The 22,433-nt window shown below is 38.8% G+C and overlaps 2 protein-coding genes across 3 annotated transcripts in view; both read left to right on the top strand.

Moving 5' to 3' along the window:
* The first annotated feature begins 11,564 nt into the window (after positions 1-11,564).
* Positions 11,565-16,371, top strand: LOC115774737 (melanocortin-2 receptor accessory protein 2A). Of its 2 annotated transcripts, none has more exons than XM_030722131.1 (4): positions 11,565-11,674; positions 12,003-12,140; positions 12,656-12,755; positions 15,226-16,371. In XM_030722131.1, the coding sequence occupies exons 2-4, from the start codon at positions 12,023-12,025 to the stop codon at positions 15,713-15,715; spliced, it is 708 nt and encodes a 235-aa protein (XP_030577991.1). In that variant the 5' UTR covers positions 11,565-11,674; positions 12,003-12,022; the 3' UTR covers positions 15,716-16,371. The 2 variants fall into 2 exon arrangements, with proteins under 2 accessions (XP_030577991.1, XP_030577992.1); XM_030722132.1 differs by having other exon boundaries at positions 11,656-11,764.
* A 5,468-nt stretch (positions 16,372-21,839) lies between these two features.
* LOC115774746 (beta/gamma crystallin domain-containing protein 1-like) overlaps positions 21,840-22,433 on the top strand; it is a 28,478-nt gene continuing 27,884 nt past the window's right edge. Inside the window, exon 1 of the mRNA XM_030722142.1 lies at positions 21,840-21,946. Within this exon, the coding sequence (XP_030578002.1) occupies positions 21,944-21,946 (3 nt within the window). The 5' untranslated portion in view covers positions 21,840-21,943. The remainder of the gene's footprint in view (positions 21,947-22,433) is intronic.

Raw genomic sequence — 22,433 nt, 5'->3', positions numbered from 1 at the left:
GTTAATGCAAACTTTTTGTCCCTTGAATTAAAGTTGAAAGTCATCACTTCAATCACATTTTGTTTGATCTAAAATCCACTGTGGCAGGGCAGAGAGGCAAAACTACAAAAATGATGTCCAACTAATTATGGACCTAACTGTGAATTTCATACTATATTTCATATATTTCTTTTCACATAGGTTGTCACTGATTGCATTGCAACATGGTACATCACATTTGCTCAAATTACAGTTGCCGATCCTGCTCTTCTTTGTCTTCGGCTCACCTTTTCTGGCTATGTATTCTGAACTGGCATACAGTATGTTGGTGAAATTAAATCATTACAACAATTTTGCAGTTGCTTTCTTTAACCCTTGTATTATGTTGAGAAAAAAATACGTTCATTATGTTGCTCTGAAATCTCTTCATCTACATCACCATCCCAGTTCATAAGCTGCGATAAAGCTTCTTCAGCTGTAAATCATCTGGAGCTCATTTTTGGTGTATTTCTCAAAGAAAGGGAATGGACACAGTGACAAGGACAGGGGGGAGAAAGTCCTTCTTCCACACATACCTGGTTCTGAATGGCTATTCAGAGGCAGTCAAAATAAAGTATATCAAAGAAACATGTTTATTTGGGATTTAAGCAACTACTTTGTGTCTGGGTCAAAATGACCCGCAACATCATCTTTGTATACAAACTCTGTGCAGACACTCCACAGCACATCAAAGTGTCCAGATTTTACACAGCAGTTCATGACCCTAGATGAGGAAAAGTCACAAAATTTCATGGAAAAAAAGGAAGAATAACCTGCACTTTGGTCAACACAAAAATTGAAATGGGTCAAATTGACCCGAAACATAATACAAGGGTTAAGAAATGACATCGGTGCTGTAGCTGATTAGCTTCTGCTTAGCATTATGTAAAACAAATGAATTGCTGTGAAAAATGTGTTTTAGTAAATGAGAATGTAATTAAAGCTTTCCAAATGAGATCTGCTAATTGTGTCTAACCAGCTAAGCTGTTTGATGGTTAGTCTAAAGATTAGCTAATTGAATAAACTCCCTTAGGAGGATGAGAATTTGGCTCAGAGATGGGGAGTTAGTGCAATTCACAAGAACTGCATTGTCTGAATACAGTGCTTCTCCCCAGTGCACCAGCAGGGGGAAGTGTGGGGCTACATGCTGAAATTATAATGGGAACACTGTAATAGGTGATGAATCTGAAGAAAATCATAGTGGTGTGCCTGTATTACTGAGAACACACTGGACTCCACACAGGCACCAGGCGTGCTTGTTGATTTCAATCAATCATGTCTGCCAAATGGTGCCGCTCGCTTTCTAAGCATCACTAGCATCACTTGTTAATGTTTTTAATGTTTCTGCTGTGAGGGTAACTGTGCTTAGAGGTGAACCACGCATGACCAGCATAACATTTCTTTGCCCGCTAGCCCCATAGACTTCACAGCACAACTCTCCAGGGAGCCCGCCGTCGGAGCTTGGCTTTAATAAGGTCCGCACAGACTTGTGTGTGTGTGTGTGTGTGTGTGTGTGTGTGTGTGTGTGTGTGTGTGTGTGTGTGTGTGTGAGTGTGAGTGTGTCTCGCCATCTCTCTCAGTCTGTTTTTCAGCTCTGGAGCTAATTGGACACTCTATCCTCTGCGCTTCTGGGTTCTTTTGTGTTTTTACGTCACGCACTCTTTTGCTATGCTTTCAGAATAACAGAAAACTACTGAAGCTGGGCACAGTTTCTGTTCCTGCTGTACAGACATTCACAAACATGACCTCTGTGTTTGTGTTGACAAAAATGAGGAGATTAATGTATTACTTACAAAAAGGTTTTCATCAAACTGCACAGCAAAACTAGGTTGTGTGTGTGCGTTTTCTTCAGTAGTGGTCTTCATTAAGATACTTTGTACCAGCAAGACTTCAAAACACATACGGTGGTTTCTTAAGAACAGTGCAAAGTACATCGAGAGTGAAATCGGGAAAGAATACAAAAAGGAGGCAGAAACAGAAATGTGAGCTCTTAGTAAAAATCACATCAAAAGATCACACAATTTCTTTCAGGCCTGTTTTTGCGTTACTCTCTATACATTTGCAATAATTTCCCTTACAATTTACTTTGTTTTCCTTCGCTAATCACACTGCCACCCACTAAAAACATATTTCTCACACTTATTCACCATCATGCATATTGCTAACTGCTGACAGCAGATGTTAAAACACAACTACAGCACAGATGTCATTTCCTAGCTCAAAATTATTCACACTTGTTGCTACTCATGTCATCAAACCGTTACAAGCCGGGGGAGAGCGAGCTGAATGATGATACCAGCGAGTGATGGAGTTTTGTGGCTGTAATTTGAAAATTGGATTTTTGTTTTTTGATTCCTGAGAGAAAGATAGAAGGTTTCAAGAAATGTCTCATTTGTGTGCTGCTGCAAGGAAAGCCCGCAGATTACCCTGAAGGCAGTGATTATGTGACACTGTATGTGATGCATTTAGTACTCATTACTCACTTTAAAAGGCTGATTACTCACAGGATCCAGCGCCTAGTTGCAAGCGCAGCTGCAGCCACTTTTCCAGCTGTGAATGAAGAAGCTCTGGCTGGATTTGTGGTAACGGTTCGGATTCTGCTGCTGTGGTTCAGTCTGTGTTGATATGGATACGAACAACTCCAGTATCTGTACCTTCTGTGCTTGCTTGAGACATTGTTATCAGCATACAGTAGCTTCAGTGCATCACTTTGCCATAATCAGCACTGAACACACTGTCTCTGCATGTACTACATTTACACCAATTAAAAAAACAGCATGTTTTTCAGTCATAATCGTAATGCACCAATCATGAACACAGCCGCAATCATAGCCCATGTTTGTAGTCATAGTCACAAATAGTGTGTCGCAGCTTCTGAGTCTTTTCCTGAGCATGCAGCCACAGCTAAAGGTGCACTTAGACTCATTGTCACAACCAGCAGACATCTTGTCTAAAACATACATGATACTTTATCAGAAATAGAGCTCTGTCTTTCTCAGTGGGTCAGATTAAATGCAAATGCGCTGTTGTCTTCTTTGAATGAAGCCAAATCGAAATTCCCTTTCCAAGAGGACAGAAAAACACATCTCACACACACACACACAAGAATGGACAGACTATGAAGCACACTCATGCACTCATGGACGATACAGCATAAAGCTATTATCCCTTACTGGTTCAACCCATTAAGTGTAACTGAGTAATAAAGGATGAGCTGAAGATAAATTGAAGCAGATGAAATGCTGACACAATTTTTAAGAGTGATTTTATAGACAATATCCGGCAGCTCAGCTCAGCATCAGGGAGATCTGCAGCGTTTTGGATTTTTAAACATTTGGGTTCATCAGAACATAACTGAATGCCCGAATAGAAATATGATCATATGCTATTTAAGAACTACTTTATTGGTTTTGCTTAAAAAAAATAAATTGAATTTTTAAAAATGAAAATAAAAAATAATAATAACAATTACTTTGCTTTAAACTTTGGTTTTTTTTTCTTTTTGCTCCCTCAGCTGGTAGTCACAGGTCATATAATCTCTTTTTTGTCCAAATCATTTATCCATCTTTCCCTCTTTACAAAGACTTCTCTCCAAAATATCCTTCTCCATGGCAACGATGAGACACAAACAACATAATTTTGAAAGAAGCAGATATTCAGATTTGTTATTCTTTGCAAATCAGACACTGTAAATTATATCTTTAAATGTATTCACAAATTAATGTGACTACTTCAACAACAGTCAAGCTTTAGGTTTATAGCATTTTGCTGTTATTTATGTAATTAGATTACATATTTATGGTTCCCATGGTTCCACTTCCTGTGTATCTGTCTTTTAATGACTTTCTTGAATTTTAGGAGAAAACCAGTCTCATGAAATTAATACTGTATTCTGTAACACTGAAGTAAAAACATGATCTAATGTCACACTCCGCTGGTGGCAGTGCTTTCAAGAAAAGCCTGCTTTCTTCTTTTCACTTTCTTGGAACTAAGAAAACATCAGCGTACAAGATGACTGCAAAAGCTTTCCATTAGTTAAGCCTTCAAAGCAGCTGTAAGCAATATGGTGGTGTTGTAGCACCACCATAGAGAGAGCAGGTTTGGGTTCAAATCTGCATGTCAGCTGTGGTCCCCTGTGCCTCGTGGGTTTTCTCAGGGTGCTCTCACAGTCCAAAGACATTCTTTTTTATACTATTCAGTGAGTATAAAGTGGCTGCAGTGGATCAGAGAGTGAAAGGTTATCAGTTTCTTCTAGCCCTGTGATGGACCCGAAGGAGAGAGAGCTTCACCCAACATCTGTTGAGATAGGCTGCTGCTCTACTATGACACTGGTTGAATAAATGATTAAAAAAAACAAACGTTTTTTTTAGTTTTTTCTTATATGATTGAACTGAGAGGATTAAACAACATGCAAAAATACACATAACATGCATCAACTCATAAATCTTCAAATAGACAAAACTTCAAATCTACTTTTATACTACACTGTTCTCCAAAGCGATGCCTGCTCAGCTGCGTAGAGATGCTGCATCAAATCAGAGCATCCCCCGTGGTTTAGGGATGCATCCCTTGTTTGTTTTTGCACCATTTGACTAATATACATCCACTTACGGTCTAACACAGTAAAATAGAAATGTGGGGAATATCGATTCTAGAAACCACAGAGTTCTCGCATATCACGACTTTTAAAGTTCAACTCAGTATTACAACTGTTAAAACACACTCATTGAAACCTTCCACCCTTTTTTCTCAAAACTCTAAACTCAAATTCCAACTTTCAAAGTAAATTTGCAAAACGTCTCACTCCTCAGCAGTCTAATCTGCACCCGGAAGCACAAATGTCATCAGCTCACACACACAACCTGTCAAAATAATAAAGCTACTGAGCATTAATTATATGGTGGCAACAGAGGATCTGCTGAATTTTTTTCTGAATTGCTTAAACATTAAAACCCATTGTCTGAACCAAGTGCTCAGTGGCCTGAACCCATTTAGAGACAAGACCATAAACACAACTTGCAGGTCTCATTGCCTCATTTTGCAAAACTCTAAACACATCTCATGCTATTCTGCACTGTGATGCACTTGTTGGTAAGTGGTAAATACAAACAAAGCACAGATCTCCTAAATTAAACTCAAATTGATCACACCTGTTCCAGTGGATGTGACACAACCAATATACGTTGGTTCAGAGTGTACATGGGTTGTTGAAGTTAGCGGGTTCATATCCACAATGAACCCGCTAACATGTCAGAGCTAGGGTACAACAGGAAGTTGAGGAGGGAAAGGAAGAAGTACAGTATAACTGTTTTTTTTGTCACTGAAAGTTTACAGTAGCACTGGATAATATGTACAGATGTTCTTGTAAACTGGGAGGAAAGTCCATCACTGCTGATACTGTACTGCATGAATGTTTGTAACTGCACTTTTACTTTTTATAGAATTACAAGACTGCCACACGGGGGTGGAAGTACACCTTTGTTCACTCAGCAGCAAAAGGCCATTATAGTTGACAAGGTCCTTCATAATGGCTCCATTAAACTGCAAGAAATACAGAAAAGAGTTACTGAAGGCACCACAGACTTTGTAGGAATCAGCACTGTCAGTCTTTCCGCCATCGATTGTGTCTCCAGCACAGCAGGGTGTGCAAGTGTATGGAGTGCCTTTTGAAGGGTGCTCAAGAAGGGTCAAAAAGCTGCATTTTCAGCATGTGCAAGTAAGTGTACATTCAGACAATTTTACAGGAGTCCAGATTGTTTGCAGTACAATATTACTGTATAGACACTGTGGAGTTTTGTGAAGGCTGAGGGTTCTGCCCCATTGCTTGGTGAGGGAGAATATAGCATGTAGGAAAAAAAAAATACTTGTCTTAATCTTGCTCTTCCTCTGCTGCCTCTTGATTTTTTTCCCCCATCTATCACTGGTAACAGCCTTCTAACTCACCCTTGGTTGCATCTCGGAACTTACCTTAGTCAGTTAAATCACATCAGTAGCAACAAGTGTGACCGATTTTGTGCTGTTGTGTTCAAGAAATGACATCTGCACTGTAGTTCAGTTTAACTCCTGTGGTTCGTATTTAGCCTCACAAGTGAATCACTGTGAAAAATGTGTTTTAGGAGATGAGAGTGTGCTTAGAGTTCTGGCTTAAAAGGTTTTAGGAGACCTTTTAAGCTTTTTTCATAAGTGTGAGAATGGAACATAGTGTTTTAGCAGTTGAAAATAGTGTAACGTGTTATTCTGGATTCAATATAAAGGGTAAATTAAGCTAATATGGGTTGCTCACTATCCAAAGAATCTAAATTATAGAACTTTAAAGGCAAATCAGAGAATTGCATTAAAAATAGAGTATACATTCTGTAATATTTATTATATAGTGTTGGTTCTGACTACATACCTGTCCCACCACTCAGTGAAACAAATCACAAATTTACAAAGAGAATTTTATATACTAAGGCTGTACATTTTTCAAAAGTCATCAGAGTTCAGGCTTCTTCTTCCTAAGACAGTGAGCCCCAACTTGTGACCTGCATACAATACACTAAATACAATAATGTAGCCACACTTGCTAACAGGATTTCGGGACACAGTGACTCAGACCTTTGCTCTCCATTCTGGGGTGAGAATGTTTTTTCTCTTAATAATGACTTAAGACAGAAAATGTGCCTTTCTGTGACAGCAGAATGGGAGTAGATTTGACTCCAGATTCAATTTTTAAAGAGGAGACGCTCAAGTTGATGCCATCATCAGGCTTTCAGCTCGACTGTTTTATAAGGAACACAGTATTACGGGTTCATATTGCATTAGAGAGGTGCATCCCCGGCGTGTAATCTATGAGGAGGTGGCTGAGTGACTGAGTGCTGAGTGCAAAATGTTGCATAGATTGTTTTGTTCTTGTATAGTATATTTCCTTTATGCAGCATCATCTAAGAATATTGAATGATCTGTGACCACCATGCTGTGGCAAAAATAAAGCATCCTTTATCCATCAGGTGCTCGGTGTCAGTTTAATCAAACCTATTTTGTATTCTACTCCTCTGCTTCCTGCAGATCAATGATCTAATGCTAGATAATCATTTAAGATTTTCTGCTGATGTGAGGTGATGTCATGATGGGCATGTTTATATGTTTGTTTCCTGTGAGCTCTGAGTTATGTTCTGAGAATGGCTATGCAGAAGGTCGAACTGATCCGGATCCCCACTTAATTGAAATCCAGTGTGTTCCCTTGGAAACCATGTGATGGGGTAAAATGTACTGTAAGGAAAAAATGATTCAGAGAAAAATATTAGGAAAAACTTAAAATAAATTCAATCACAAACAATAAATCGGTACGTCAGAGACTAAGAGGCTATAGCAAATTAAAAGCGAGATTGTTGCTGTGTGGCTTTTAAAGTAGTTTGGACCTAAACATAAGGATAATGGCAGGTTGTAGGCTATAAAAGCATCTATTTATTTACAGTATTTTTAGTGTTTAAAATACATTAATTAATTTAGAATCAGCTTAACTATTTTTCATGGTTTTATTCTGTTTTGCTAGTGGTGCACTTTGATTTTTCTATCATAATTATTTCAGTTACTGACCTTCAAAGACAGAGGAGAAAAACAAGCTTTAAATCCCCAGGCAAGGGTCAAGATGATGGTACCTTGCTTGCCCTTCTGATCTTCACTGGGGGTAAACAAGTGCAACTGCTTGGTATGCAGCATGGCTTGAAGTTTCTGCTGACAAAAATGGTTTAGAAAGACTCATCGGAGCTGATGCCCATTTAAAAATACTCGTCATAGACAATTTAGATGACAAAGGTGAAAGGGTTAATCTTTAAAGATGATTTTGGAGTCCGTAAGTAACCTTAATGAAAAGCATGAAAGTCTAAAAATGTGTGCATGTGTACTGTGTTTGTGCAACAGACAAGCCTCTGTATCCCCAGTTGGTATTAGTGAATCCTGACAGGTTTGCAGACTTTGTAACTGAAAATTAACCCAGACACATATGGGAAATAAACTATGGAATAAATGCATAAGTGATTTTTTTTTTCCTCTGTTAGGAATCTAAAAAGAATGTAAAACAAAAGATGTGACTAGAAATAAATAAGACAGCTGAACTGCCAGTCCTGATTTCGAGGAACCAGGATAACCGCACACTGCTGGTGAGCAAAAGGCACAAATTTATCTTGGCAATATCAGCAGAGTTATGCATTGCACGTAGTCGCAATGGTGATACAGAATCTATGAATATTTTACAATATCTGTTTAGGAGTCTTCAGTGTTCCTTTACCCAAGGATGGACAGCTACAGACCAGTCAAAGCAGTGGGTGGTAGTAGCTTTAAAGCCTCAGCAGACTGTGACTAGAATGCTATTAGGCATAACAAGGAAATTGAAGTGATTGGACATGATAAATGCAGCAGCAATTTTGTCCTGCCTGCTGATGGTGTCTGCTGTTGCGCTTTTACATTATGCATTGTTGGCTGTCAATTTCATGTAATGATGTGTGTAAAAGCATTGTACAGTGCTGTGAAGAAGAATCTCCCCAGGCACAGTAGCAAATGTATTTGCTCACAACAGCCATACACGAATGGCATACATGAATGCATTTCATTTGAGTGTGTACACTATATTGTAGAACCTACATACTCCTTCTACAAGTTAAAACATTCTTTTTGACTATGGATAATAATTTTCTGGGTATCCCATTACATCTTATGCTTAAAATGCTGAACCTTAAACCATACAGCCCTCCTACCTACAGCATATTTAGTTATGAGTCACAGCACCTAGTGACCGGGGTTATTTACATGCATTAGATGTCTGCAGCCTCTTTGGAGGAGGCCAAATGTAATGTTCAAAGCTAGGCATTTAACCACTGATTTATTGTTCTCCTGTTAATCAGGAGGAGATATCACTGATGTCAAAAACTCCTCACAATGCATGGAGTCCATCACTCTGAAGCTCTATGAGAAACAGAAAGAGGGAGGACAAGGATTAGTGAGTATCAGAGGGATAGATAGATAGATGTCTAGAGAGACAAAAGATATATATGCATTCAGTATTTCTGAAGTTGTATCTGTTATACAATGAGTTATGAAACTAACTGATGGGTCCTTAAACTATTTCACTGCAAGCAACCACTGGACATGCTTCCTTTGATTAAAGCCCTTCAAATGTTCCATGTGAAAACATCACAGAATAACATCTTTCACTGTTGCTGAAGGAGAACAAAGCAAGCTTTGAGAAACTGTCTGAATTATTCATTATTGATCCACAGATGAATATGAGAAAAATACTGTGGACAGCAAGCTTTGATGTGGCTTTTTCACTGAGTACATCTTTTAAAATCCTTGGTACTTATTTATGTTATGGTTTTAGGTTCAACTCAGATGACTCAAATGCCTAGTGAGAAAATTAGAAGGCAAACAGGCAGGAAATAGATGAAGGGCTGAGGAGAGGTATAGGTAGAAAAAAATAGGATGAAGCAGACAATCACAGGGCTGGGAAAACAATTGAAACAATACAACCAAAGACAGACATCAATTTTTAGTTTTTCAGTTTAAAATATTCCCCTCATTTAGCAAGAAAAAAAAATCAATGAAAATGCAAATTGCTCCTTAACGCCTATACCATTTGCCTGCAACCCCAGGGCCCCACTCGCCCTCTGCAACTGCAGGCATCTCTCACTCACTCTGTAGGATTTCTTCACAGAAGCATGAAAAAACCAACCTTCCCTGAAACACACGCACAAATGATGAAACAGTGAGCAGAGGAGAGAAGCAACTCAGAGATGGTCACAATAACAACAGAAAAACAAACACAGACAACAGGAGCCTTCTGTTTGACTGCATTTTCAAACAGCTAATTTTGTGAATGCTCAATAAACCTTGTCCCCAATAGCCAGTTCTAGCTTTTGGGAACAAGTTGATGTACATCATTCTCTAGGCTTACATTGACATAAAGTTGCTAGTAATGCACTGGGAACACTAATGGCACCAAGATTTCAAGATATATGTATTTATGATTGTTCTGATGATTGTAATTTTCATAATGTGAACAATTTATTTTGGGGGACCATGAGGGCATGAAAGCTTGAATAAACTGGCTGAAGTGCCTCTGCTTAAAAGGTACTTCAGAAATTAAAGCAGTATCGGGACTAATGAAGTATGTTGCCTGGTTTATTCAAAGATGAATAGAAGGCTTTAAATGAGGTGGTGTTTTAGGGTTTTAATAAACATTTCTTAACTCACAACATAACATCCCAGCATTTTGAATTTCTCTTTGGTGCAATCAGTTTTAAAACCATTAGTTATGGTAGATCTGTCCACAGTATTTAACAGCCCTTCAACAACCCTTCATTAAACTAAAATGGATGAAAGTCGGGGCATGTACCTCCTCAGAATACTAGGAGGGGGGCGTGGAGTGGGGGTTAATAAACTTGACTAACATTTTTCATAAAACTTATCTTAGATTTTTATCATTAATGAGTAAACATATGAGAGCCATCCCTGAGCATTAAGACACCATGTTAGAGTGTATGAAAGCGACTGGCTGATTAGGTTAAATGGTCTCATGGTGCAAATATGTGTAGATGCAGCCATATTTATGTGTTCTATAAGGATTTGAAGAGTTTTAAACTTCAAAATTGATATCAAAGTTTGAATTAGCTTATCTTCAATGTCTGCCTTTAATGATTTCCTTTTTAGAGAAAATAAGTTAGCTGACTTCTTGAATAAATTTTAAAATGCTGTACTGCAATGTGCACACACCGAAGTACATAATTGTTAAACACATTTAAAATTGGTACTTTGGGATAATTACCAAGAGAAAAGAAGAGAACAATTACGGAAGTGAATAAAATTAATATCTGCAAGCATAATTAAGTTCTATATGGTAATAATAGCTTATTTAAGTTCTTGCTTGTGAGCCCACACACTGCTCCTTAATGAATCAATCCATATGAACATTATCATGTAATTATATGTGGCTTTTGTCTCCTTTGTGCTATTTTAAAATGTCCTGATGCACTAGAGCATTAGTAGCCTACTATTATTTATTACTATTTATTGTATTGGGTTTAGGTTTATTACATTAGTTCTACTTCAGGCCTTATTCTGAATTTATTATTCTAATTTTATATGACAGCAAGAAGGTCCTGAGTTCGAATCCACCATCTGCTTTGCATGTTCTCCCAGTGTTTGCTCCGGGAACTCCGGTTTCCTCCCACAGTCCAAAGACATGCAGTTAGTGAGATTAATTTGTAGGTGTGAATTTGAGTGTGAATGATTACTGCAAGAGAGTGGCGACCTGTCTCTCGCACTATGCCAGCCCCACCACCACCCTCACGACCCTGAAAAGGATAAGCGGAAGAAAATATCTTACATAATCACCCTGGTCTGCCACGTTCAGGCTCAGGAAAAAGTATACCTACTTTGCAGTATCTATCGAATAACACCAGTTTGGTTTAAAATTAATCAATTAATTAATCCAAACTGTGAATCCAACTGGATCGACGTCCGTTTGCATTCTCAGAAGAATTACAGACAGTAGTACTGTACGCGGCTACATTTTGGCTATCTACTGGAAATCCCTCAGCATGGGTTCGAGGAGGCGAGCATCTTACAGTGTAATCTCCTCATCGCCGGGAGTAAGTGAGGCACCAGTAGAGGCTGTTGGGTAAGGGTGATGCGCACTGAGAAGCCCCCCAAAAGGCTGTCGCTTCGCTTGCAGGACTCACACGAGGATGAGTAGAGTTTTTGCGTAACGGTGGATTTTTCTACTCTTTGTGACATTTTTTGGTAGCTTTGTAATTACGTTATCAACGGAAATAAGATTCAATGAGTTGCTCCGGGAATCCCCAAATGTCCAGGCTTTAAATTTCTTTTCAACAACAGTAGAAAGATTCCTGGAGGTTGCCTGTTTGCAAACGTTTTTTGGATAGTGTAACGTGTCACTCATATGGCGTTCTGACTGGGTTGATTTGATTTGTCTTCTGCTGTTAAAGCACGCAAAAATTCGGTTGAAATGTCCGACTTCCACAACCGGAGCCAAACCAGCGCACGTCGCAGTGACTATGTGTGGCAGTATGAATATTACGACGACGAAGAGCCCGTGTCGTTTGAGGGACTCAAAGCGCACAGATGTGAGCCAAACACATTACTGAAACCTTTTTCCATTGTTTCTACTGTCCTTGTAATTTGTGCACTCTGTATGTATATGCCTGTGTTATGTGTTATGTGCTTGTGCATGCTTACCAGCACACTTTTAATTAAATGATTAATCATCCCTTTAGTCCCCTGTGCACCTGGCATTATCTTCAGCTAAAGCAATCTTTATTGCTTTATAGCTGAGCGCCGTTTGTTTCCCAGCAGAATCGTGTAGCAGATGTAGTTCATGCAGCACCTGTAGTGTCGTTCCATACTCCAGTGGTAGCGTAATAGTCAAGCCAATTAATTAGACAAAATTATCATACCAAACTATTCAGTTATCTTAATAAAATGCTAGATAAATTAAATTTCACTCTTCACCAAGTAATTGAGAATTTTGCTCTCAGAGCGAGGCTTCCCGTGGAAAATTAAACTCAGAAAAAAGAGAAGAACAGAGATGACTGTAGTCTTTAATTGTACTAATAAGATTCTTCCCTCTCTGACCTTTCAGACTCCATCGTCATCGGCTTTTGGGTTGGACTCGCTGTGTTCGTGATTTTCATGTTCTTTGTTCTCACTCTGCTCACAAAGACAGGAGCGCCACATCAAGAGTGGGTATAACAGCAGGCTGGAGCCCATGTTTCTCTCCACTTTCACATTTCGCCCTACAAGGACAATTTAAGCACCAAGGAGAGCTCAGGGAAGTCAGCACTTAGCACTTCTCATCTAGGTGGCTGTCTGAGAGTGAACTCATGAGTTTCAGGGATGCGTTTGCTATTCTGACAATAGATTACAGTGCTGTGCAAAAGTCTTGTGCCACCCCCACAGTTCTTCTGCAGCCATTTTTTTTAAATGTGCAAACATACATGGAAATACAGTACATGAGACAAAAACACAGATCTTACACTTCTAGCTTTAAAGTCGATATTTGGTATTACCACCTTTATCTTTTAACACAGCCTGAACTCTCTCAGGCAGCTTTCTTGTCATTTCTTTAAGTAGTCTTCAGGAATAGTTCTCCAGGCTTCTTAAAGGACATTTAAAGCTCTTCTTTGGATTTTGGCTGCCTATTAATCCATTCTCCATCAACATGATCCCACACTGCTTCAGTAATGTTGAAGTCTGGGCTCCCGGGAGGCCAAGCCATGACTGATAGTGTTTCATTGTGTGTTTTTCTATCCAGGTATGTGTTTACTGCATTGGCAGTGTGTCTGGAACCACTGTTATACTGAAAATGAAACTCTTGCCAAGCTGATGGTACTTTTCTTCATTCATAATTCAATCAGTTTTGACAAGATCTCCAACTCTACTGGCTGAAATGCAGCCTCAAATAATGACAGAGCCTCCACCATGTGTGTTTTACAGATGCTTTAGACACTCATGGTTGTACCTCTCTCCTGACCTCTTACATACATATTGTGAATGATTTCTAACAAATTTAAAATTTTGAATTCATCACTCTATATAACCTATAAAACTGATTTTCAGTCCAGTTCTTATGTAATTCAGCATGCTCTCTATGCTTCCCTTCCTTAAGATTGGCTTCTTGACAGCCACCCTTCCACTAAGACCATTTCTGATTAGGCTTCAGTGAACAGTAGATGGATCAACTGAAGGGTCAGATACATCCGTCAGGTCATATATCAGATCTTTGCTGGATTTTTTTCCTGTTTCTTAAGGGCATAACTTTCAGATGTTGTTCATTTGCTGTAACTAGCTTTTTAGACCTGGCACTTCTTTTTTCCCCCACTTGTCCAGTTTCCTCAAAATTTTTAAGGTCACACTGCACACCATGCCAAGATATGTCGAACCTCAGCTAATAGCTCTTTGGGAATCACCTTGTTGGTGCAAAAATGCTATTTTATGTATGTCAGGCTATAATATCTTTGACATTTTTGACAAATGTAACAAATAAGTGGGCACAAATTTGTTTTTGTAACAAGCTGCTGGCAACAAAATGCCTAAAAAATACAATTTAAAATCAGCTACTTGCTAAGATTTCTGTAATATGTTGTCACAACACTGGTTTCCCCCTTGAGTTAGGTGCTTTCTTATGCTCAAGTGATTCATAGGTTTGTGTTAAGTAGCTTAACAAACAAAGAAACAAAGGACTGTACTGTAAATTATTGAAAAACAGCCAATATCCAAAGAAATACTTTGAAAGACCTTCAGAAAGCCAGAAAGAGCATTCCTCAAGAGCACTTAAAAAAATTAGAAGGTCTGACTCCTACAAAGCAAAATATAAAGAAATGAGAGGTGGCTTGCAATATTTGCACAGTATTGTATGTTGTAAGGCACTGTAATATGATTAAAACATGCTGAATACCTACACAGACAGGTGATAAATTGAAGAAAAGCCCAACATAAATGTACTTAAAGTGATGAGCCAGCATCACTTCATTGCTTATTGGTATTGATTCTCCTCATTTCTGGAACGCTGCTGCAGGGATGGCCCACCACTGATGATCCATAAACGATAGTGGTGGAGAGTTTTGTCAAACACTTTGGTCCAGAATCTCCCACAGGTGTTTAACTACATTGAAATGCGATGACTACACAAACCACATTCACACCACTTTCATACTCATCAGGATGGGAATAGTCAGCCTTAAAAAATAGACCACATGAATACAAACCATTAAGGGCTCCAGGGTTTATGTTTTACCTGTAATTTGTCACCTGCCTCTTTACTGACTTTTAACGTGCTTTTTGGAAAATATATTTGAATTGGTATTGAGCTTCATGTTGTCAAAGGCACATTTCCCCATTTCAAAGAAAGACCAGAACTGGAAATTGGTGAGAAGTCACTTATATAATGTCAGACTGAGTACAGCTCCGTGGTTAAGCCGAGGTGGAGTAGGTTGTTAATGTTACCCCTACTCAACCCTGTTCTTTTTTCTGCTTGGGTGATTTTGAGAACTGGTTTCCAGACACAGAAGCGTAATAGCAGGGGAGAAAAATCTTTAATTTTTTCTATTGAGCTAAGGTGACACTCAGGACAAAAAATGACAATAAAAAACCTAGTTTCAAAGCCTTTTCCTGCTGTAATCTCACTTTGGATCTTTCTTTGTTTCTTAATAGAAACCCAGACTCGGTTGAAAAGCGTCATCGACCGGGGAGCTGTCTGGTAGACATTGATGGTCACCAAGATGAAAACGACAAAGCCTTCTCACGCCCATTGCTGGCGGGGTCCCGTTCATATTTTAACTTCTACATCAATGAGGAGGATAAGGGTCAGGGGAAGCAAAAAGCAGAAGAAAAGAGAGCTGGAAAGCACACTGGGGCCCGAGCCCAGCAGGGAACCTTCAGCCGGAACAGAGGTATCAGCTCCTCTGGGATGGACGAGATGGAAGAAGACACTGAGGAAGCTGGAGTACACCAACAGCTTACTGGACTAATAGAACAGAGTAAGTCAGACAGAGAGTGCACCTTCCTTTCTCATTTCAACATCCCTAACTTTGTCAACTTGGATCACAGTTCCACACTCGGAGAGGATGATCTGCTATATGAGCCATCAGCCATATTAGAGCGCCAGTCTAAATCTCACGATGCTCACTTTGACATCCACTAAGGCTCCTTCTGCAGATAAGCATGGGTATAGTGGTACCGTAATATCATTTGCTTTTTCAGAGAGTCATTTATGACCTGACAGTGGGAAATATATTCATCCCTAAGCTTCTGTGCTTGAAGTTTTTTGTTTTTGTTTTGTTTTGTTTTGTTCAGCATTTCAGCTATCATAAATTCAAGTCATCAACCTAGAGGGCACAAAATATAGCTGACAGATCAATATTCAGTGCAACTCAACGTTATAAGATTATAACTCTTCCTGTGGATGAAATTGCTTCAGAAGAGATACCTCTTACTTTGAGTACTGGGCTCCAGAAATGGATGCAGCTGTGCTGTACCTGGATGAGATGACATTTCCACAGAGGAACAGAAAAAACTGAAAGAGCACCAGGGTCACAAAGGAGATATTTTTTTGTAGCTCTGTAGAATTCGTTCTGCTGTTATTACTGTCTTGTTTACTTGTAGAATTCTGAACCCTGGGCATTATCTCTCAAAAAAAGAAAGAAATGCCAGTTTGTCTGCCAACAAGAATAATAGCGGTGAAATAAACAATTTTTGTTCTGAGATTAAATGTTTGGAAAAGGTGAAGTGTAATTGTGTAATACTGTGTAATTAGTAGTACAAAATCAAATATATCAGAATAGGGGAACCTGAGACATGCAGAAGAAAATACACAGCGCTTTTGTAGTCAAGAGAGCTATTAAACTTATTAATGGTGAATGTTAAGTGCTCAAATAAAACCTAAGTGTTTTTAATTTAACTCATGATTGGAGTGGTGTAATATTTTTCTGCATGATGTTCTTGTTTTTTCTGACTTATTCTTCTCTTTATACAGTACTAGTCAAAGGTTTGGGTGTAGTGGTTGAAATGACAACAAGTACAAGAGATGTAAAAGTTTTCACCCATAGAGACAAAGCAACAGAGAACAATCACGTGGCTCTGGAGTTCATCGCATTAGCATCTAGCTAACTGAAGAGGAAGAGACTTTCCCTTCGGGAGTTGATGGAAAACAGAGTTGCCCTAAAAGTAAAGTTTTACCCTGCTCACAGCTGTGGAAAGAAAAAAAACTCTTTGGCATCTTTGGGGAACTTTTAAGCAAAGAGCTCACGCATAATAGCATAAACACTGCACCCCTGCTTGTCTTTATTCATGTAGAAATATCTGTCCCAGGCAAATCAAATTAAAATTGTTTTGGGCAATATCAGGTGATAATTATGCAAAGGAGCATTATTACTTAACAGAGAATGCATGAGCTTCACACATTTGTCTGATGGAAGGATGTGCTGGGAATGCCAGAGAGTCTATCAGCATTAATGCGGCACCGACTCCACCGAAGCAGCTGCTTAGATTTTTACAAACAGCCCATTAATTCTCACCATGGAGAAATGATATAAAAATAAAGACCTCTGACCTCTACTGACATTTATCATATTTCTTGAAAGGCAGGGTGTGGGGACCAGGCACACAAAATGTGGTTTGCCTAGAGCTGTTTGCAAGTAAGGCTTGTAAACCTTTATCTTTTTTTTTCTGGACCAAGATCACCACAGGGAACATATTATTCTCTAATTATTTTAGCTGCATTATCACACTATTGCATAATAAATGATTAATTATTTTCCAAGTAATGAAACATCACAGGGCAGCTTTTATGGGCAATGAATAGTGCTGCGGGTAAGTTAGGGACCTCACATGGCACTAAAAAGATTTTCTTTCATATGCCCTTTTTCTTTATTTCCTCTAAGTACAGAATATCACATGTGCCAAAAATATCTTTGTATTTTTTCACTTTTCATTGCACTGACAGTGAATACAGGGTTTACTGATCATTAAAAAAAAGAGTTTAAGTGTTGCTCAGTGCTCCTTCTTTTGAAAACACTGACAAATTAAAAACTGCTTCTGAGAGTCTGGAGCTTAGTCAGGGTGCAGTAAACTCTAAATTAGCGGCAGCAGAGGTCAGACAGTCAAGAGCTGTGTAGGCAGAAAGCAGGTTCATGTTGGTTGAGTAATGTAAACTTGATGCTAAGATTCCTCATGCAGTATATTTTCTAACTAACTTAACCTTTAAAGGCACCTAACATGCTTTTCCTTAATTTCTTTCATCAATATATAGTGGTGCATATTCATCTTAAAAATGGCCAAAGTTTCAAGTAATGAAGTTGGGTCTATGTGCAAGTAATCCCTGTGAACCAGAAGCTCGAGCTTCAGACTGATTTTACCAGTCTTTTTTTTTTTTTTTTTTTTTTTAATCTCTGGTAGCTAAAGCAGATATCTCTGACACCTCCCATCTCAGGCACGCAGCTCTGTCTGTGAGCACTGGCTCACCTCCCACCTGCTGTTCAAACTTCTAATTACGAAGGACAGCCGGTTAGAAGAACATTGACTTTGCGGGGGATCTAAATGTGGATGAAATCAATATGAGATGTAACATTTAAAAAAAAAAAGAAAAAAGTATTGTAGAAAAAAATCTGTAGCACTTTTGTTTTTATCATGTGAAACCTTTTTGAATGGCAAGACCACAAACTAAAAATCACACGAATTGCTGATATAAGAAAAATGGCTTGGCAGGAAGGGAAAGAGCAGCAGTGAATCACAATGTTTTTTTGTTTTTTTTTTATCTTCTGACTGAGGGGGTGTTCAGTCAGCTTAGTGTCCACTATGCAATGCCAAAGACAAGAAGGGCAGCAGGGCATTTGCCTGCAAAATAATTCATATAGAAAAGCTTTATGTACATTTTCATCAAACTCATTGCTCATGTACTTAAACAGTATTTATGTGAAAACACTCTAGCTTGGAATAATTTAATGTGGTCTGATACATCTCTGTTCTCACCCCCATAAGATGTAACTTCTGTGATTTTAAAAAGATACGTGCAGGATCCACAAGCCTCAGCAATTAAGCTCTGAAGAAGCTGGCTGTATATCTTTTCTCCAGTCTCTGGGGTTAACCCTGCATGGGTGCAGTGAGCATCAACAACCAGTGGATGGAGCAATGGAGTTAAATCAAGTCTGACATTTGTTATTCCTCCTAAATACCCCCAAGGCGGTCTGTGTAGGCATGCTAGTTTAAAGTTGGTGGTTTGCAATGTCGGCTCAGCAGTGAGTAGCAACGGAGGAATGACAGGGAGGGACAGGCATGGCTGAAGAAAAGCAAACACTGCTGTTGACGTGGAAAAATCTTCTGCATTTGGTGGGTGTTAAAAAGAAATGCCAGTCAAAGGGTAATTATACATTTGCTTGCAAGAAAACAAGACATTCGACATATTTTATGTTACACTCAACCAATGAGTAAAGGAAATGTTATACATTCTCTCTCTTTCACTCTCTGCAATGCAAGGAATGGTTTAGCAGCATTTAAGGAAGGGATTTGGAAATTTCATTTAAATCCAATAATTGCTATTCTCAAGAAAAGCCGTCAGAGTTTATTGGGCTTCTTTAGCCTATTGTTTGCTTTTAAATAAGCTTCTTACTGTTTGGTAAATATACAGTAGAGGTGACGTGTGCATGCCTTATATGAACCATCTTTACACAAGTTACCACGGGTCACGCTACACTGGGAGGGCATGGAGAGAAACCAGCAAATCACAGTTTGAATTCTATTTGGAAAAGTTCACAGATGAAACACAAGATGCTTCTGAGACATGAGAATGACTCTGAGAAACATTTAAGACCTGAGCCTTCCATGGTTACATTGAACCTAATACTGCCTTTTTCCTAAATGGAGATCGTCAGTTTGGCTTCAGAAGCTGGACAATTCAAATTCTTTTCCACGCAAAGGAAATGTGGGTGGATCCAGAGAATGAGTAACTCTTTCTTTTCCCTCAACAAAGCAGCTCTATGCACGTGGCTACAGTGGAGCTGCTCAGTGCAATAACAGGAGGCTGATTGTAGAGAGCAGCTGCCAGGTAAACATGTCTGTAACTGTATAAATATGACACACAGGGCACGCCTGAAATGATTCTTGATGCAAATTGTAAATCTGTTCCTTGCTGTTCCTGTGCCTGAAAATGTATATAACGTCTCACTGGGCCACATAGTACTTCCAGCCAAATTGCAAAGTAAAACAGAATGAGTGACTCATCAGTAAAATGTAACCATCCCCCAGTATTTGTATTGTCAGTGTTTAACAAGCTCTTAAGCTAATCCTCCCAATCCAGGTCAATTAAAGGAGATAGCACTATTGAAGAGTCATTGAACGGTGATTTTTTTTTTTTTCCCGCCATGGCTTCAAAAGAAAAAAATTTTTTTTCATGTGCTATTTGTTTAATTAGCTCCAAACCAGAAAAACTGGACTTCCACTCCCTTTAGTGTGAATTTTGCTGAGTCGATTTATTTTCATATTTTGAATTTGAATTGCACAGATCAGTATAGTTCAGCTACTTGTCTTCTTGGAAATGCACAATCCCAATCTGAAGAGTAACATTCATGTTTAAAGACTAAAATGGTACACACATATTTCAACTTAGGTCAGAATTCCATGCAAATGGTAAGTCAAATATATTTACTGAAGCACAATAAATACAATAAAAGAACCAGATGTTGAAACTTATGCTCATTTTGAATTTGAAGCAAGTTAAAACTTTCAAAAACACTGGGACAGGGCAACAAATAACTAGGAAGAGTTTTGCAATTTAAAAAAAAAAACATACACACATATAAACATGGTGGAGCATCTCAATACAAATGAGGCAGCACAGCCTTAAAACCTGATGCTACAGTATTATGTACTGCAACTCATCACGTGGGTTCAGGAAAACTGTATTCAGAAATGCAACTTCACAAATTCACCATGGAAAGAAAAAAAAAATACATAAACAAGATTCAGAAATGCTGCCATATTAAGTGGTTCCAACCTTATTTGAGATGGACTGAGGCAAAGTGGGAAAACTGTTCTATGATCTAACAAATCAAAAATTTTAAATTCTTCACAGACCATGTGGATGTCTTCCGGGCTAAAGAGAAAGACTATCCTGCTTGTTAACAGAGCAGTAAGTTCAAAAGCCAGCATCTATGAGGGTATGGAGCTTCATTAATACACTGTTCACTGTTCACTGAGTTACACATGTGTGAAGCAGCAGCATTATGCTGCCATCCACACAGCATTTTCTCAGGGTAGGCCTTCATTATTTCTGCAAAGCAATGCCAAACCGCATTCTGCATGTATCACAACGTGCAGAATGTTGCTCTCTAGGTTCAGGCACTAAAGGGACCTGCCCAGACCTGCTGCACATTGAAAACTTATCGTATATTAACAAATTAAAAATTGCAAATAGAGGCCGAGCAGGTTTTAGCTGAGCATGTGAAAAACCACAGTGTGTCTTAGTTTCCAAATGCTTATGAGATATATTTTTATATTTCAAGTCATTTGCAAATCACTGTATTCTTGTACATTTGAAGTGTTAAAACTTTTTTTTTTAATGGGATTATAATATATTGGCAAATCATTGACACTGTGTAAGGTCCCCCATTTGTTTTGTTATTAGCAAAAAGAATCAGTCTCAAGGCTAGAGGTAAATTTTTTATAGGGTGGAGAATGAGGCAGGTTTCAGCTTCAGTTGCTCATTAATAAGTCATGGGAAAGAGACAACCCAAGAGAGGGGAATGCATTTGCATTTATTTGTGAATGTGATGCATGCCTTTGATGTGTTGCGTGTGCGCAGCGCTTGTTGTATGCAAATAGAACTAGCACTGGATTTAAAGGTCTACAGTAACACAAATGTCCCACAGAAGAGACCCCAGAGGGAAAGAATAAAGTACTGCAAAGCACCTAGTGGATTAGAGTATACTGATATTTCCTAAAACAGACAAAAGCACATTTAGAGGAGTCGATCTCACAGTTTGTACCCCAATATACAGTCGTTGCACAACAGACTGCCACAGATGTTGTGTCATGGTGCCCAGAGCCTCGGGGTGTGTTACCTAGCCGGGGCAGATTCCAGCTGCGTTCTTCCCCTCCTTACCATGGGAAAAAAATAACACTTCCAGAATAACACAGTCAATGGCATCTATACTGGCGTACTGCAAGAGTTAGCCTTGAAAATATCTTCTGTAAAGCTGCACTAAATATTTATTAGACAGTCCGCTGCAGACTGGCCCCGCATGTCTGAGGAGGGAGAGGGTTACCTGAAAGAAGCGGCGCAGCACGTTGAAAGACTTAATTTATACAGTAAGAGGTTTTGCAGTGAGCTGCCTTTGACCGGTTTATTCCCTAGACAACCGAAAGAAACACTGCAATCATGGTAAGATCTCACTCTGTCTCTAGTGGCGTGCTTGTAAAGAAATTAAGTCGCGGTTTGTGGGCTTTTCCGTGGAGATAATTTGACTGTTTGAGTAACACTGTAAAGCCTCGAGGCCACACTTGCTTTTGTCTTACGCACAAGTTTGTGTTGTGCTGTAACTGAAAGGAGTTTAAAAAAAAAAAAAAAGTTTATAATGTCTTTATGAGTGTTCAAGTTTTATTTTGCACTGGAAATAATGTAGCCAATATGGAATACTTTTATCAAATAGGACGTTAAATGTGCAAACATAAAATAAACCCATGTTCACTTTTTAAGCAAGTGAATCAAGGCCATCCCCTTCGGGTAGGGTGGATTATGTATCAGCATGAGTAGTGAAGCAAATCGGGCTTACTTTAAAAACATGCGGCTTCTAGTTCCTTTGCTAATACAGTATATATATTTTTTTTAATATAAACAATAACGATCCCAGACAGGAGCGGTTTGAGGG

This window comes from Archocentrus centrarchus, chromosome 24 (genome assembly GCF_007364275.1).
Source record: "Archocentrus centrarchus isolate MPI-CPG fArcCen1 chromosome 24, fArcCen1, whole genome shotgun sequence".
In the NCBI taxonomy this organism is placed as follows: Eukaryota; Metazoa; Chordata; class Actinopteri; order Cichliformes; family Cichlidae; genus Archocentrus; species Archocentrus centrarchus.
The sequence above is the reverse complement of the archived record's forward strand: the minus strand, read 5'-3'. Positions and strand labels throughout refer to the sequence as shown.

Coding starts and splice junctions, on each gene's coding strand:
- LOC115774737 (XM_030722131.1), top strand. CDS start 12,023: ATGTCCGACTTCCACAACCGGAGCCAAACCAGCGCACGTCGCAGTGAC. Junction 12,141..12,655: donor GGGACTCAAAGCGCACAGAT/GTGAGCCAAACA, acceptor CTGACCTTTCAG/ACTCCATCGTCATCGGCTTT. Junction 12,756..15,225: donor ACAGGAGCGCCACATCAAGA/GTGGGTATAACA, acceptor GTTTCTTAATAG/AAACCCAGACTCGGTTGAAA.